Source organism: Crotalus tigris, unplaced genomic scaffold (assembly GCF_016545835.1).
Source record: "Crotalus tigris isolate CLP2741 ecotype Arizona unplaced genomic scaffold, ASM1654583v1 scf7180000024398.1132909, whole genome shotgun sequence".
NCBI classification, from domain to species: Eukaryota; Metazoa; Chordata; class Lepidosauria; order Squamata; family Viperidae; genus Crotalus; species Crotalus tigris.
In genome coordinates this window covers 797,708-815,867 of record NW_024100566.1, presented here as the reverse complement: position 1 = coordinate 815,867, position 18,160 = coordinate 797,708, and the positions used below count along the sequence as shown (strand labels likewise).

General features: G+C 45.2%; 1 protein-coding gene and 1 pseudogene across 1 annotated transcript; one reads left to right on the top strand and one right to left on the bottom strand.

Annotated features, from left to right (window-relative positions):
* The first annotated feature begins 1,005 nt into the window (after positions 1–1,005).
* LOC120301834 (40S ribosomal protein S29) lies at positions 1,006–2,196 on the top strand. The gene is made up of 3 exons (XM_039329510.1): positions 1,006–1,165; positions 1,416–1,515; positions 1,941–2,196. Exons 1-3 carry the CDS (start codon positions 1,104–1,106, stop codon positions 1,947–1,949), a joined length of 171 nt encoding a protein of 56 aa, XP_039185444.1. The 5' UTR covers positions 1,006–1,103; the 3' UTR covers positions 1,950–2,196.
* A 9,967-nt stretch (positions 2,197–12,163) lies between these two features.
* On the bottom strand, positions 12,164–17,340 carry LOC120301838 (annotated as a pseudogene).
* Between the last annotated feature and the right edge of the window lie 820 nt (positions 17,341–18,160).

The following is an 18,160-nucleotide window of genomic DNA, read 5'->3' as shown; positions in this document are numbered from 1 at the left end:
CCCACCCGCGGAGAGGTACCTGGTTCCCACGAAGCACAAAACCGCAACTTGATACTCAAGGGGCTTTTGCATATTGGCCAAGATACCGAGCTGCGTTTTCTTGCCACTGACTGTCCAACTGGTGTTTTTCTGTCGATTGGCACCGAAAGGTGCAACTCCTTTCCTGATTCGAATGAAAAGGCTCGCTTTCTTCCCGCGCCTGGCGACTCAGTCCCAGGTGTGAGAAAAAGCAGAATCGTGGTAAAAGCTTTTTGGGACGCTCTCGCTCGGGTTCTTCGCAACGGCCCCGTGAGTCTGAAGTCGATGCAAAGAGCAGCCCGGCTTGGCGCTTCGCGATCCTTACCCCGCGCCCGAAAATGAAGGCAGGGAGAGGATGGCGAAAGGAAGGGCTGAAATGGTGTAGAGCGACTCCTGCTGGAGAAAGTGCGGAATCGGCGGCAGCGGGAGCGGCGGTTAACGTCCGCTTCCGCTAGGAGGTGCTGTGGGACTCGCGAAATATAACACGGGACAGAGGGCGAACCTGGCTAGGGGGGGGGGGGGAGACAACTTCGGCGACCCTCCCATCCCATCACCCTCACAATGTTCGGGGGAAAAAAAGGACCTTGTGGCGGAGGGGCGCAAAAGAGTCTGGGTCTCGCTGTCTTACTCAGGCTACGCTGCAGCGGCTATTCACAGGCGCTAACCCACTACTGATCGGCACGGGAGTTTTGACCTGCTCCGTCTCCGACCTGGGCCGGTTCACCCCTCCTTAGGCAACCTGGTGGCCCTCGGCTCCCCGGGGATCACCATATTGATGCCGAACTTAGTGCGGACACCCGATCGGCATAGCCCACTGCAGCCCAGAACTCCTGAGCTCAAGCGATCCGCCAGCCTCAGCCTCCGGAGTAGCTGGATTACAGGCTCGCGCCACCGCGCCCGGCTGCTGCAATCGCACGCCCCAGCTTACTAGAGCCGATTCGCGCCGTGACGTCACCCGAGGGGAGGGGGAGCAGGAGACAGAGCGGCTCGCGCGCTCGCTTTCTCTGCGCCTGCGCCTTTCGGCCTTTCCTTTTCCTTTTCCTGGTCGGCGTCTGAGCCACGCGAGGGGCAGCCGGAGCACCGCGATGGGTCACCAGCAACTCTACTGGAGCCACCCCAGGAAGTTCGGGCAGGGCTCGCGCTCCTGGTAGGTCTCCGACACACACAGGCTCCCCGACTCGCTCTTGGCGGCGCCTGCCGGGCCCAGCGCCCATCCCGATGTCTGGCCCACCGGCCTCTGCACGAGGCCCGGCCGGCCCTGGCAGCCGCAGGAAGTAACGGAAGCGCCCGACAGCAGACAGAGGAGAGGGCTGGGGGGGGGGGTAGTGCTTCTGGGATGAGGGGAGCCGGGAAGTGCCAGGGTCTGGCTCACCGGCCTCCCTCTCTTCCTCCCGCAGCCGCGTCTGCTCCAACCGGCACGGACTGATCCGCAAGTACGGCCTCAACATGTGTCGCCAGTGCTTCCGCCAATACGCCAAGGACATCGGCTTCATTAAGGTGAGGGGGAGGGCGGCTGTAAAGGCCCCAGCCATGCCCTGCGCTTTCGGTTGCCCGCTGCCCCCTCCGTTGCCCAGGGTTCCCTGGCAATGCCCACGACCTCTCCCTCGGTCTCCTGGCTCTAACGATCATGGGCATATACCAGCATGGTATAAATCTCTTGTCTTGAACTGGACTAGAAGATTTCCGAGGTCCCTTCCATCTGTTATTTTATGTTCATGCACTTCTGGAATGGTCCGCTGTTGTGGGCCCTGCAATGCCCATGACTTCTCATCACTATCCTGACTCCCAAATGCTGTTAAAAGTATAATGGAAAAAGTAATGTATTGTAAAAGTTCAAGTGAACACAGATAACAAGAAAAGATGTAGAATTGTAGCCTCCAAAGAAAGAATATTGAATGATTGTTTCTTTTATCTCATTTTAGTTGGATTAATTCTACAATAATAGTTGAAGATGGCTTGAAAAGACATAAGAAGAGGTTGGCACTCTTGGAGGACTGGGCTAGCTGCTGTGCAACTGTATACAATAGAAGTACTGGGTTTTGTTTATTTCAATTATGGCAGTGTTTCCTATTAATATGTTACAACTTCCATAATTCTAGCCTTGTTGACATGTCATCTTTAGCATATGTGATTATGAGAATCTTTTTTGTTCTTAAATAAAAAGAATTAAAATCTAAAGTTGTGTTTGCTGAATGAATCTGTGACCTAAAGGGCATAAAGATAACACTATAATTGGATGTAGTAGTATTAGAAGTTTTTAAATCAAAATCTGAAAATCAAGTGTAAACTCACTGTCCCCATTGGTTTATCCCTAAAAGTTTGCTTCAGTGTGGGTGATGTGCCACTGCACTGGGTTGAATTCCTTATGTACAAATATTTGTAACTTTTACTTGTCTTATAACTAATAATTCTTCCAGAAATAATACACCATTTTTCCTATAGTTTTGTTTTTCTTCAACCTTGTTGCATAGCCATTATCAATTTAAACCAGTGGTTCTCAACCTGTGGGTCAGGACCCCATTTGGGGTCGAACGACCATTTCACGGGGGTCGCCAAACAACGCAGTCCGCCATTTTTTCCCCCTTTTCCTTAGCTGTGCTACTCCCTTTTATTCTATTGGCTTTTGAAAGCCAATAGAATAGACTCTCTTGAATAGAGTCTAATTCTATTGGCTTTCAAAAGCCAATAGGAATTGTCCAGGCTGTCTCTGCCCTGCTGAGCCCGCCAAAAGTCCCATTCTGCAAACGGTGCTGCACCAGTTGAGTAGTCCTCGACTTACGACCGGTTGAGTAGTCCTTGACTTACGACCGGTTGGGGGTCGCGGCATTAAAAAGGTTGAGAACCACTGATTTAAACCATCTTGATAATAGTGAATTGTATAATAGTCCACCGTGTTTTGGTTTAGTGGACTATGAGTATCAAGCATGTATGTTTAATTTATGGTTTAGTGCATTGTATTTTGAATTTTAAGGTTGTCATTTTGTTGTTTGGTTATTCTGATGCATGGTGATGATGCCAAGTAACAAAAGGGAATGCTGTGCAGTTCACCAGTACTTATAAACTCCAGTGACTTTTGTGTCATTTGCATCCTATTGCTAACCTGTGAATAGAACTTTGTCCTACTCATTGTCAGCCTATTTCATATTTTTTACACAACCTGATAGACCTCTTTATTTCTCCTGAGGATGTTCAATTACTTGAGTTCAGGTGATTGGCTGCTATGTTGGGAATAAAGTATTGTTCAGCTAGGGTGAAAGCCATACTCTAAATGCAGCAAGGTACATTAATTGCTGCTTGTTAGGATATTGCACCTATGTTCTTGGGCTCTAAACTGGCTGCTGATTAATTTTTGAGTACAATTTAAACTGTTGCTTTTGATTTATTAAATCGTTTATGTCTTGGTACTTAAACACTTAGAGCAGCAGTTCTCAACCTTTTTATACGGCGACCCCCAGTCACACGGACGCGCCGCGCATGCACAGCGGCACCCCCATGCGCAGCGGCACCCCCATGTGCAGCATGCATGCACAGCGGCGCCCCCTGAGGGGGGGAAATGGCAGATCGCGTTGTTTGGCGACCCCTGTAAAATGGTCGTTCGACCCCAAATGTGGTCGCGACCCATAGGTTGAGAACCGCTGACTTAGAGGATTTAGGTCACCTATGGAAAAATATCCAGTGCTCCACTTTTGTAAAATTAAAGACCTGAAGTCAAGAAGAGCTACTGTACTTCTCAGTTGCAGTGCCTCTTGAACAAGTCTTCTGAGGGAGTAGGCACCTGCCCTGGTTGTATTTCTCCTTCCACCAAGCTAGAACCCATTGCTTCTTCAGTTTCTTCCAAGCAGGAGAGGCCTTCAGATTTAGAAAAATGAAAGCCCTTTTATGGAGAAAACAAATGAATTATTTCAACTGATTTTCATTAAAATAATCTGTATAACTTTGAATCCTTGTTCACTTTAACTGTTTCTTTTGTTGGTGGTTTGATCCAAAGATGGGAATTCAGTTTGGGCAACCATCTCCCAAATGTCTTTGGCAAACTCGCTTCTTTCCTATGTCTTTCTTCACAACAGTGATGTGGAACAGCTGTTGTTCAGGGCAGGTAAGATGGTGGTGTGGCTAAGGAATGGGGAGACTTAGGTTCTAATCCATCTCTGTTCCTAGAAATCTACTGTATCTCTGTGGACAAGTCATTCTCAGCCCAATCTACCTAATAAGGGTATTGTTACAGGATAAATTAAGATCTTCATGTGAGCCATCTCTTGGACAAAAGGCAAGCTAGAAATATAACAAAATACATTTATAAAAAAAATCTCATTCTCATAAATTGCTATAGCAAATGTATTTCCTTGGCAATTGTTTGCATCAACAGCTAGTAAATATTGTCTAACTTTGTTTTAGTGATTGGCTGGATAAGTAAGTTAGGAACAATAATATAAACATTAAAAACACAGCCATTTTAATAATCCTGAAAAATCATCCAGGATCATCCAAGTCCTATGCTCGTATATTATTCCAATGGTGGCTGTATCCCCAAGAAAAACATTCATATAATAAGCTAAAGATATTTAAGACAAAAAATGCGGCATTCAACTACATTAAAAAGCAACTAAAAGGTAATCAGGTATAACTGGAACTTAATAAATAATTCCCACTATGTATTCATGTTGGTCAGACAAAAATGTTCAGTTTGTAAAATGGAATAGAAATGCAGACTAAGTTATATATTTATGAAACAAATCAAATACACAGATAATCAATGCAATGATGTCTCGTGAAAAAAATGTTAGACGTGTAGTTGGTTGCAAAACAAGACAATTGCACTTTTAAGCTGCATCAGCAAAAATATAGTTACTTGTTTCAATTTACTATACATTGGGAAGATTCTCACTCCAATACTGTGTATGTAAAAAGCAGAATTTGGCTACTTTTTAAAGGTGTATACCAAATAAACTATAATTAATAGTTTATTGTAGAGAGAATGAGAAGGATGGCACGTACAGAAGGCAAATACCTGTTCTCCGGCATGAAGATGGGTAATCCATGGATTGAGTTTCCTGAAGTCCCTTTTACCCAATTAGACTAAGTCTGAGAGATAGCCACGCCTCTTGCTGGGTCACGTTTACCCAGTTCCAACTTAGTCTTTATCCAGACAAGACACGTTGGTGCTTCTCTCCAGACTCAGATTTTATTAAAATTTATTTTCCCTTTTTCCCTATTCGTGGATTATCCTTCCTTTCCCCTTTAATTCCTCTTCAAAACACTGTATTGTTTTCCTGTGATTTCTTCCCTCGGGTCCTCCCCTCCCCTCCGATTCTTTTTTGTTTGCGTTCCCCGACGGTTGCAGCCTCAGCACAAGGCTTGTGTTGTTTTTTCCGGTTGAACGTTCAGGCTTTGGGGAGATTGTACCCTCAGCTAGAGGTTTCCTTTGTTTATTTGTATGTTTTCGGAGTTTTGGGGAGTTGCGGAGCCTTCCAGCTGATCGGCGGATCTCTGTGGAGGCCCAGGGTGATGGCAGTTCGTCCCAGACTGCTGGGGCCTCGCCGGGAGGCTTGTTTTTCTTTGCTTTTTCTTGTTTGCAAGGCTTGAAGAGCCACAGAGCCTTCTGATCGGCTCAGCTGAGCGAGGGACTGCCGCGGAAGCCCGAACAACAGCTGATCGTCCTGAGCTTTGTCCTGATGATTGTGGCTATCGGCGAGTTGCCACATGGCTGGCGGCCGCTATTTTTGTTTTGGGCTTGCTCCCTTGCATTGCGGGGAGTCACGTGGCTAGTGTCAGCCTTTCTTGCTCCGAGGCCTGTATTGCAGGGCCGGCGTTAGAGCCATAGGCTGATCACCACGTGACTGGCGGTCGCCATTTTGGAATAAAACTCATTACGCAGTTTATTTTCTCAACTTCCTTTGGCAGATACAAAAGACAGATCTGAGTCTAAATTAACTTCTCTAATCTTATTGAGTGGCTGGAACAGTCCCCCCCCCTTTCGGGGGAGGGCAGAACTAGTGCAGACAATCTCCAGGCTTTTTTCCCCAGCCACATTCACTTGTCATTTCCTCTGGCAATTTATTGCAGCAGTATAATTGAATTGTCTTTCATTGGGAGTTGGATTTTCTCACCTCTGCTGCTTACTAAGCACCTATCTATCATATACTGGTTCTCACAGTTTTTTTGCAAGGAGCTCACATACTGGTCTCACCAGTCTCTGAAGTCCCACACTGGACCTCAGCTCCTAGCCTGCTCTAGACCCATTCTCAGACTTGTTCTGAAGGGTCTCAGGCCTAATTTCTTTTGAAAGATGTCCATATTGATTTTCCAGTCCTTAAAAGCCTGGTACAACCCATTCTCAGACTTGTGCTGAAGGGTCTCAGGCCTAGCTCTTTTGCAAGGAGTCCATTCTGGTTTTCCAGCCTTTACTGCCTGGTGCAACCCATTCTCAGACTAGTGCTGAAGGGTCTCAGGCCTAGCTCTTTTGCAAGGAGTCCATTCTAGTTTTCCAGTCTTTCTACCTGGTACAACCCATTCTCAGACTTGTGCTGAAGGGTCTCAGGCCTAGCTCTTTTGCAAGGAGTCCATTCTAGTTTTCCAGTCTTTCTACCTGGTACAACCCATTCTCAGACTAGTGCTGAAGGGTCTCAGGCCTAGCTCTTTTGCAAGGAGTCCATTCTAGTTTTCCAGTCTTTCTACCTGGTACAACCCATTCTCAGACTTGTGCTGAAGGGTCTCAGGCCTAGCTCTTTTGCAAGGAGTCCATTCTGGTTTTCCAGTCTTTCTACCTGGTACAACCCATTCTCAGACTTGTGCTGAAGGGTTTTCAGGTCCTACCTACTGTGCCAAGAGACCATACTGGTTTTCCCAGTTTTCTACTGTTTTTCACCTTAAGACCTTATTTCCTACCTTTCTTAGACCCATTCTCAGACTTGCGCTGAAGGGTACACAAGCGATGGCGGAAGACAAGCAGCCTCAACTGGTTCTGGCATCCACCAGTCCTCCAAGTAAAAGGAGACGCAAATCTCCAAAGGCGGAGGCAGCCAGCAAAGTCAAAGCAAAAGTAAAGGCCTTATCCGGCAAAGCGCCATCCAAGACGGCAGAAAAGGAGGCCGCTAGGAGACATCAGGCCCTAGAGAGGCAGATATCCAGTGCTCAGAAGACAGCTTCACCACAACAGGTGCAAGCTGCATTTGAGAGTTCTGAGACTTCTCCTTTCAGCCCTCAGGTAACCACAGTGGCACAGGTTCACAGGCCATTGTCTCCAGAGGGTGGATCTCAATCTTGACCTATTAGTCCTATGACATCTAATCCCAGTCCAAGCTGGGGGACTCCACCGCTTAATCCTCAATCTACTCCATCGGCCACGTTCACGCCCACAGCCGCTGGTCTCCGCCCTGAGTCATAGACGATTGCACCGGAACAACTGCAATCCATGCTCATGCAGGTATTAGAGAGTCTCTCATCCCTACAGAAATCCCAACCCCTGACACCCTCCCAGCATCGATCCACCACCCCTGAATACGCTTATTCCATTGCTTCCGATCAATCCTCACAGAGTGGGGATTCTTATTCGGATATTGATGAATCACGGGGGGCAGCTTTATCAGACGATGAGGATGCTCCTCGGGAGCCCTCCCCTTTTGTAGCACTCTTTGATCCCACTCTATTCAAGACCATTCTAGCCAAGGCCATGGCCACATCCCAGATCGCCCCAGAGCCAGACCCACAACCCATCCCTTCCACCAGTCAGTCTTCAAATCCTCTGTTTGCTGAGCCCACGGTGACTCAAAGATATATTTCTTGTCCTCCATTCTTTGCCAACACAGTAAGAAAGCAGTGGACCAATCTTGGGGCCTCTCCTGTTCCAGGGTCCTCTGACAAAAAGCTGTTTAGCATGGTGCCATCTTTAACCAATCTCCTGGAGATCCCAACTGGACACATCCCTTACTCCCAATTTTTTCAAACTCTACTATCGCTGAAGATGTGGCAGAGGCGTTAAAACTGGAGGAGAGGAAATCTGAGTACGCACTAAGAAGGGCACACATCAAGAATCAGGGTGGGCAGTAAAGGCTTCCATGTCAGCCTTTCTTCTCACGATCTTCTATCACCTGGCTCCGGGAGCTTCAGAGCATGATCCCACAGGATCAGGTACACGCCCATCAGACATTGGGTAAGTTATTAGCGGCGGTGGAATACACGGCCGATGCCATGTTGCATGCAGCCCAATTTTCAGCCAGAGCGATAGCAGCCAATGTTTCTACCAGGCGACTGCTTTGGCTGAAACAATGGCGGGCGGATTTAAAATCCAAAGGGCATTTGGCCACCGCTCCTTACTTGGGCGGAAAATTATTTGGGGAAGCCCTGGAGCCATATTTGATAGAAAACAAGGATAAGAAAAAGGTACTTGCTCATCAGGCCAGGCGATCAGACAGAAAGTCTGCTCCCTTTTATCGCCGTCAGGGATTCCGGGACAATACCCAGGGTTCTAACCGGTCACAACCAACACGTTCATTTCCTCCAAAATTGGAACGTCAAACGGAACGTTTTGGACCCAAGCCCAGGCAACAACAGCAGTCTAAGCGGCCCTTTCGGGGCGCAGGGCCGTCCCTATCGGAAGAATAAGTGACTCGGACGCCAGTCTCTTCGGCTGAGAGGGCTCACCTCCAGTCTCAGATAGCCCAGGGGAGATGGTCCAAGGAGGATTTGAAACACAATATAAATTGGCTGGAACTCAGGGCAATTCACCTGGTATTGTGTCACTTCAGTCACAAGGTGAGAGGCCAGCACGATCTCATCCTCATGGACAACATAGCGGCCAAAGTTCATGTGAACTGTCAAGGAGGCACCATGTCGAGTTCTCTGATGATGGAAGCCAGACTGCTCTGCTCTTGGGCAGAGGCCAATCTGTCCTCGATAAAAGCGGATCACATCTCGGGGGCAATCAACCAGCAGGCGGATGCTCTCAGCAGGGCGACGGTGGATCATTCAGAGTGGCAACTGGATCCAGCACTGTACCTAGCAATATCTCATAGGATAGGCCACCCAGTTCTAGACTTATTCGTCTTGGCAGCGAACTCCCAACTTCCAAGGTTTTTCTCCCATTTTCTAGTCCCCGGGGTCAGAGGGGGTAGATGCCCTGTGCATTCTGTGGCCCCGGGGCCTTCTTTACGCCTTTCCTCCACTCCCTCTACTTCCGGGCGTCATCCGCAAAATTCTGTGAGAGAAGGCGGAGGTTGTCCTCATAGCCCCTCATTGGCCGAGGCACCCGTAGTTCGCCGATCTCATGAGCCTGTCAGTATCCGTTTCGTGGAAGATACCCCCAGACCGAATAGCACTCAGTCAAGGGGCGCTCCGGCACCCCGATCCTCAATGGCTACAGTTAACCGTATGGCACTTGAGCGGAGACGTCTGACTGAGGAAGCTTATCCTCCGAAGGTCATTGAAATGATCCAAGCATCTAGACGCCCATCAACTAGTAGAGTTTATGATTCTACTTGGAAGAGTTTTATATCTTGGATGTCCAGGCATCGTCCAGTTGGCATCTCTCACTGTGCCTCAGGTTCTACAATTTTTACTGGACGGGATGGATAAGGGTCTGTCTCCTAGTACTATCAGGAGACAGGTTGCGGCTTTGGCCACGGTTCTTTCTTGTGACGACTCTTCCTCACTTGCCCACTATCCACTGATCCGTTCCTTCATAAAGGGAGCAATTAATACGAGACCTCCAACAGTTCATTGGTATCCCTCTTGGGATCTTTCGAAGGTTTTGCAGGCCCTTACCGGGTCGCCTTTTGAACCACTTTGTTCCTGTGATCTCAATCTCTTATCTATGAAAGTGGCCTTTCTGGTGGCAGTGACCTCGGCCAGATGCATATCTGAATTGACAGCCCTCTCGGTCAGGAAGGATCTCTGCCTGTTTTGCCCCGATTGCGTGATCCTGCAATTAGACCCCACTTTCATTCCTAAGGTGAACTCTTTGTTTCACCGGTCACAAGAGGTGGTATTACCGAGCTTCTGCCCTAGTCCGTCTTGTGACTTGCAACGCAGATGGCACACCTTGGATGTTCTCAGGGCGCTACGCATTTATCTTAAAAGAACTGCTTCTTTCTGTAGATCAGAGACACTTTTCCTCTCCTTCAATCCTGCCTCTATGGGCCTCAAGGTCTCCTCTTCCACTATTGCCAAGTGGATTAAGGCTTGTATTGCCAGGGCATACCAATCACAGTCTTTAGCCATCCCTTTGCGTATCACGGCTCACTCGTAGTGCGGCCACCTCTGCGGCCTGGGCCACTCAGGCGCCCATTGGTGACATCTGTAGGGTGGCGACCTGGTCGTCGCCTTCCCCATTTATCCATCACTATAAAATTGATAGTTTTGTTTCTGCTGGTGCTGCCTTTGGCCGTAGAGTATTGCAGAGGGTAGTGTCATCTCCTGCATCACATGCCCCGTCTGTTACCCCCCCCCCAGGGACAGGCAGGCTTTGGTATGTCCCAATCCGTGAATTATCCATCCTCATGCTGGAGAAGGGGCATTGTCTTACCTGAATGCCTTTTCTCAGCATGATGATAGATAATCCACTCCCGCCCTTTACTGATTACTGGGCACTGTGGCAGGAGTCTGGAGACCAACGCGTCTGGTTTTGTCTGTGGCTTCGCCTCCATCAGAACTGGGTAAACGTAACCCAGCAAGAGGCGTGGCTATCTCTCAGACTTAGTCTAATTGGGTAGAAGGGACTTCAGGAAACCCAATCCATGGATTATCCATCATCATGCTAAAAAAAGGCGTTCAGGTAAGACAATGCCCCTTTTCTATCAATCAATGACAATAAAGAAACCTGTTGGGTATTATTTATCAAACCACAACTGCACCTACTTTTGCCACCCATTACAGTTCAGGCTATTAGTATATATTGTATCCCTTTTATCTGAAAAAATGCAAATGAACTTGGGACATATTTCTGGAGTAGAGAAAAGAAACAGCATAAACCTCTTAAATCTATATAAGCAAGGATAATGCCTCCAATTCCATACATGTTGTTTTTAGAATTATTTTATTTTTTATATCTATGAGCCTTCACAGCACCATCATAAAACAACCCATTTAAAATCATGGTCCTCCATAAATATTGAACACCCTAGAGCAGGGGTGTCAAATTGCCAGCCCATGGGCCTGATGCATCATACAAAACGGCGTCCACCCCATTGCCGGCAATGGAAAAAAAGTCACAATACATCGTGACACATCACATGACGTTGCAGGTTTGACACCCCTGACCTAGAGCTTCGCATCCAGAACAAGTTCTTGTTCCATAAGGGAGTGAGGCAGCTAATTGTGAATGTCTTTGTACAGAAAGTCATGACAAAGATAAGACAATTCTATGTCTTCCCAGTCAAAACATCCAATCACTGAAAATCTGTCAGCACCAGACCAGAGAGTTGTGGCTCTAGAAGCCTCCATCTCTTTCTGCAATCCTTCACTTCATCAAAACCATTAGAAGTCTGAAGAGATCCTTATGGCTGGCACACAAATAGAGTATTCCAATTTCCCCCAAGTGTCCTTTCATAATCCAGTTTTTTACCTGGTTTTCTCTCATGACATTGTAGTGAGGCTTCAGCTCATACTAAAATGCTCCCCGCTTTTCCCTTTTACAGAATGGATTTTATGATGCTTATTACGAGCAGCCTTCTGAATAAAGCTTTTCCCACAATCTGAGCATTTAAATGGTTTCTCCCCAGTGTGGATCTTCTGATGTCAGTTAAGATTTGACTCCTACTAAATCTTCTCCCACAGACAGGACATTTGTGCGGCTTCTCTTCTGTGTGGACTCTTTGGTGACGGTAAAGTACTGAACTGGACTGGAAGGTTTTCTCACAAGTAGCACATTCATATGGCTTCTCCCGGGTGTGGGTCCTCTGGTGAATGATGAGCTTGGAGCTAGAAAGAAAGAATTTCCCACAGACCAAGCACTTATGTGCTTTTCCTCCTGTATGACGGTTCTTAACCACTGTGGAGTCCCGATTCAAATTTCTGCCATAAGCTCGGGAGGCATTTTGTTTCTTACCAGTGTCATTTCCTGTCTGGACTGTGGCTGCAATGATAGCTTTGTAGTCTCCCACTTAAGGGACAGATGCATCAGCTTCACCTCCTGCCAAGGTGCTCTGTTGACATTTCAGTCTCTCCTGATTAGTTGAAGTCTAATCAGAGGAACAATCTCTTCTGCTTTTCAAAGAGACACTTCACAAGGCCCTGCTTGCGCAGGATCTTCAGACACATCTGTCTCTCTCTCATGTATAGTCATCCAGTCCTTACCTGCTGGAGAAATTAAGAAAATTCCAATGACTTACTCATTGACCTTGAGAAAAACAACTTGAAAACGGAAAATTATAGATAGTTAAGAAAAACTAGCTTCTCTCTAAGATCTCATTCAGAAGGAAAAATGAAAAGACATCACAGGAAACTGAAGAAGCCTGGCATTTGTATATTTCTAACAACTTCTCATTAAGCAAAATGAGGCAAGATCCTAGTTTACTTTAACATATATTTATGAGCCAAATTTAATATCTCACAAAGAACATGCTTCTCCCATAGAACTATGTTTCCATGACTCCTTGTTGTTTTTCAACTTTTCATGTTCAAATCCAGGGCAAACCAACCCTCAAGCTCAGAGAACGAACCTTCATCCTCATTCTATACCCGAGTTACAGATATTCGCTACTATTGCAAACCATACTCTCCTGAGGGGGCATTGAGGGTGACTTGTTGGTGTCCTATCTGAGAAAGAATCTCACAATTGACATGTTGAACCACCTTTACTGAGCCCAAATGAGAAGCCTGTTGGGTCACATGCAGCCTTTGATTTCTTCTTTAATGGACCCAACAGGCTCCTTGGATCACACTAGTGAATAAATCAGTGTGGCTTCTTACTGTTTAAGCCATAATAATAATCGTAGTAAAGTAGGAAGGGACCTTGGAGGTCATCTAGTCCAATCCCCTGCTCAGGCAGGAAACCCTACACCATTTCGGACAAATGGCTGTCCAGTCTCTTCTTAAAAACTTCCAGTGTTGAAGCATTTACTGCTTCTGGAGGCAGGCTGTTCCACTGATTAATTGTTCTCACTGTCAGGAAGTTTCTCCTTAGTTCTAGGTTGCTTCTCTCCTTGATTAGTTTCCACCTGTCGCTTCTTGTTCCTGCCTTCAGGTGCTTTGGAAAATAGCTTAATTCCCTCTTCTTTATGGCAGCCCCTGAGATATTGGAATACTGCTATCATGTCCCCCCTTGTCCCTCTCTTCGTTAAACTAGACATACCCAATTCTCGCAACCGTTCCTTATATGTTTTAGCCTCCAGTCCCCTAATCATCTTTGTTGCTCTTCTCTGTACTCTTTCTAGAGTCTCACCATCTTTTTTACATCGTGGTGACCAAAACTGGATGCAGTATTCCAAGTGTGGCCTTACCAAGGCATTGTAGAGTGGTATTAATACTTCACGTGATCTTGATTCTATCCCTGTTAATGCAGCTTAGCACTGTGTTGGCCTTTTTGGCAGCTGCAGCACACTGCTGGCTCATATTTAGGTGATTGTCTACTAGGACTCATGAAGTAGCCAAACACCTGAAAAAGGCTGAACACTTAAAAACAAAACAAAGAATCCTCTCAATAAGAAAAAACAAGACAGAAAATCTCTGTTTGTGTGCATGATGTTTCACTATCCCACCCAAGAGTAGGTTTGCCAGCAACAATTAAATGCAGCTCTTGAACATTTTGTAACTATAAAGAACTGGATTAAGAAACAGAAGGGTTTCCAGCACTTCAGGGTTTCTACCTTCAAATGTTGAGACTCGCTTCCTCTGACAGACAGCTTTGGCTATCTCCCCAATTTTTTTTCCACAGTAGTCAAACCTCTTTCTATTCCATATCAGTCTATTGCCTCTCAGTAGTGATGGAAGATGTACCATTGAAGGCTACAACCAAGTTGGGTAGGTATCTATTTAATGCAGAGTGGGAAGTATTGAGATCAATCTGGTGCTCTTAAGGCCACACAGAATACTTTGAAGTGTGTTTCCAACCTCATTTGGAATACTGCATAGAAAAGGAAACAATTCCAAGCGAAAAGAGTTGTAGGATCATCTACCAAACCTCAAGACCATTGCTTAGCTTTTTTCTTATGTCATCCTTTTCTTAGAAAGCAATAAAGAAGTTACTAAATGTCAAATCTTTATAGTAGCAATTAGGACTGGAGAAGAACAGCCAAGGAACAATCTCATTGATCTCAAATTAATACGATTTATTAGGAAGAGGTTGAAGTAGGAGCACGAGAATTCTGACAAATAACCTTGCTGTCAAATATTGAGGGTAAATATAGGCAGTTCAAAAATGTTGGATTCCCTCAGTGCAACAAGGAAGGCACCACTCTGTTTTGAGAAAACAGGCCAGGCTATACATGGGTTTCATTTATTTAATAGTTACTAGCTATATTATGAGTGTGGGAATCCTCTCTTAGATCAGGCTCTCTGAAAAGAAACATTATCAGAAAGTAGTCCAGCAGGAATTCAGATTCAAGACTTCCTTCCTTACTTAATAGGTCAGCATCACACTCCTCATCCTGCTTGGGTGTTTTGTAGAGTTGCTTCTGTTCAGTATCAGCACATTCTGCCTCAGAGAAGCTTACAGCCACTTTCTCAAAAGCATACTGCAACAAAAATAATGTAAAAAGTGTAAAACCAAATTTTACAACCTTTTTGCCACTGTTAAGCAAATCAGTGCAGTTATTAAGTGAATCATACAGTTGTTAGGTGAATCCAACTCCCCCCTCCCATGGATTTTGCTTGTGGGAAGCCAACTGAGAAGTTTGCAAATGGCAATCACATGATGCTGGGGCAAATCCTAAATACATGCTGATTGCCAAGCACCCAAATTTTGATCACATGACTATGGGGATGCTGTAACCAGACATAAGTGACTTTTTTCAGTGAGATTGTAACTTTCAATGGTTACTATACAAAGAGTTGTAAGTCAAGGGCGGCCTCTACAAACAAGTTAAACAGCACCAGTTCCAAACGCAAGTCTATAAGGAATTCTCCTTACTCCTCCCCACGGAGAAAACTGCCATTTTATTCCTGCTCTTTGCTTTCTTATTAACAATCCATGAGAGGACAGCCTATTTTCTGACCTGGCCTCCCTTGAAGAACTGACACACTATAAAGATAGTAAAATTCATCAGTTAAAATTGATGCTTTTTGCCTGAAGCTTCCTTTCTCTCCCCTGAGATGAAAAAAAAATCAAGATCTCAAACAGGATTTGTGCCACATAAGAGATTTATAAAGAAAAGGACTCACCTGGTTTGTTTGTCTTTCAGTCTCCTGCTGTTTATATAGAAAATCTTCAGCAAAACTTACAGCCTGAGCACAAGTTTCTGGGCCATGCTGCCTCACCCAGCTCTGGATCTTTGGAGGCAGGATCATCAGGAACTATTCTGGGACCAGCAGTTCCAAGATCTGCTCCTTTGTGTGTCTCTCAGCCTTCAGCCATTGACAGCAAAGTTCTTGGAGTTGGCCATAAACTGCCCTTGGACCCTTGGCCTCCAAGTAGCAGAAACATCTGAAGTGCTGGCGACTTTTCTCTCTGCTGACAGCATTTCCTCTCAATAGGGCTGCCTTGACCTTTCCATAATCTTCTCTGTCTTTGCCTTCCAACACACTGAAGGCTATCTCAGCTTCTCCACTGATAGCTGGCAGGAGTTGAGTCACCCATTCTTCTTTGGGCCACTTACAGGCTTTGGCCACTTGCTTAAAGGAGACTAAAAAAGCTTTGGTGTCATTCCAAGGTATAGATGCTTCAGACAATTGAAGGATTTTCAACTCAGAGGAAGAAAATTCCACTGTTTGCAGAAACTCTTGCCACTGGGCTTCCCAGTGATAGGCCAAATAGTCTTTTGGTTCTTTTTTTACTTGATGAGGAATTGTCCTTGTGGCAAATCCTCCATTACTTACAGACTGAATGGCTTCTGGGCACTTATTTCCTCTCTCCATGTTTGGTTTGCAATCTAGGCCATCCTGGAAGATATTAAAGGCTTTTTCTCTTCCTGTGGATTCCAGCCTTTGTGGATTGCCTATGGGTTGCTGCTCCATTTTCATCCTTGAGCACGCTTACACAGAGTTGTGGGATGGTGGGAAACAAGCCTTCTATGATAAATGCAGTAATCTGGGCAGTTATGCTAAGCTTTTGCCCAGAAATAAAGCTGGAAACTGTAAGAAAAAATGAATAGCCCAGGTTGATTAAATTTATTGATTAAATATACTGGCCATAGAATAAATACATTTTCAAATTATATAAAATATTTTATTTCTAAACTCAAGTTCTTTATTTCATGCTTTAAGAGGAAGTTTTTAAAGGATTATGGACATATTTTATGTGTGTGTGTGTTATCTGCTGATGCTTTATTTAAATTAAATTTGTATAACAGTGATTGCATGACGTCTTCAGATGTCATATGCTAAATAAAATAAATAAAATCAAAGAATGGGTAAAAAGTTTAAGAAATCTCATCTTCAGTATATCAATCCAAACTACTACATGACGGATTAGCAGTGTGATAAAATATTACTATCACTTTCTAGACTATCCTTCTTAGCATCCCTAATGTTTATATTATCATTTAAATAATTTGAAACATTAAAATCAACAGAAACTCACTGTAAAACCATCCATGAAACCACCTTAAAAGCTCAATAAATTCACTAGCCAGGAATGCATGAAAAGAATATGAAAAAAGCATTACTGTACGTTTACATGCTATAGCAACTTTTCTCAATCTTAGTAAGTTTAAAATGGATGGACTTCAACTCCCAGAATTCCCCAGCCAGTCCATTCATCTTAAACTTATCAAGGCTGAAAAATACTGCGGCTAAATAGAGACACCGTCGGTCCTCCTCACTCCAACCCGGCCACTGCAAACCGCCCCCATCATGCAACTCACAAGACAGGGAGGGAGTGAGGAGGCTGGATCTCTCCTTTTCTCCCCTCCCTCTCTCAGAAGGCAATTCTTCCAGCTCACCTCTCCCCGCTATCGTCTCATTCAGATCTTCCTCGTCAGTTCCTGATTTTCAGACAAGAGCCTGAAAGCTCTTTGAAGCTTTTCTTCAGTGAAAGGGCATGGTGAACACAGAGATAGAAAAACTTAAGAATCACGGTTTGCTATGCATGTCTTTTCCTTAACTTCACCAAGGGCGGAAATAGAGACTGCATACTCAATCCTGGGAGGGGGGGGGCGAATGGATTCAGGTTTTTTTCCCGTTGGTGGTGAGTTTATTTATTTAGTAATAGTAATAGTAGTAAAGTTGGAAGGGACCTTGGAGGTCATCTAGTCCAACCCCCTGCTCGGGCAGGAAACCCTACGCTATTTCGGACAAATGGCTGTCCAGTCTCTTCTTAAAAACTTCCAGTGTTGGAGCATTTACTGCTTCTGGAGGCAAGCTGTTCCACTGATTAATTGTTCTCACTGTCAGGAAGTTTCTCCTTAGTTCTAGGTTGCTTCTCTCCTTGATGAGTTTCCACCCGTTGCTTCTTGTCCTGCCTTCAGGTGCTTTGGAAAATAGCTTAATTCCCTCTTCTTTATGGCAGCCCCTGAGATATTGGAATACTGCTATCATGTCCCCCCTTGTCCTTCTCTTCGTTAAACTAGACATACCCAATTCTCGCAACCGTTCCTTATATGTTTTAGCCTCCAGTCCCCTAATCATCTTTGTTGCTCTTCTCTGTACTCTTTCTAGAGTCTCAACATCTTTTTTACATCGTGGTGACCAAAACTGGATGCAGTATTCCAAGTGTGGCCTTACCAAGGCATTGAAGAGTGGTATTAATACTTCACGTGATCTTGATTCTATCCCTCTGTTAATGCAGCCTAGCACTGTGTTGGCCTTTTTGGCAGCTGCAGCACACTGCTGGCTCATATTTAAGTGATTGTCTACTAGGACTCCGAGGTCCCTCTCACAGTTACTACTATTGAGCATGGTGCCACCTATGCTGTACTTGTGCATTTGGTTTTTCTTGCCTAAATGTAGAACCTTGCTTTTTTCACCATTGAATTTCATTTTGTTAGTTAGTGCCCAGTGTTCAAGTCTGTCCAGATTTATTTATTTATTATTTATGAGACTTATATAACGCTTT

Excerpts from the sequence above, each read along its gene's own strand:
- LOC120301834 (XM_039329510.1), top strand. The coding sequence starts at position 1,104 with ATGGGTCACCAGCAACTCTACTGGAGCCACCCCAGGAAGTTCGGGCAG. Across the intron at positions 1,166-1,415 it reads GGGCAGGGCTCGCGCTCCTG|CCGCGTCTGCTCCAACCGGC; the intron begins GTAGGTCTCCGA and ends TTCCTCCCGCAG.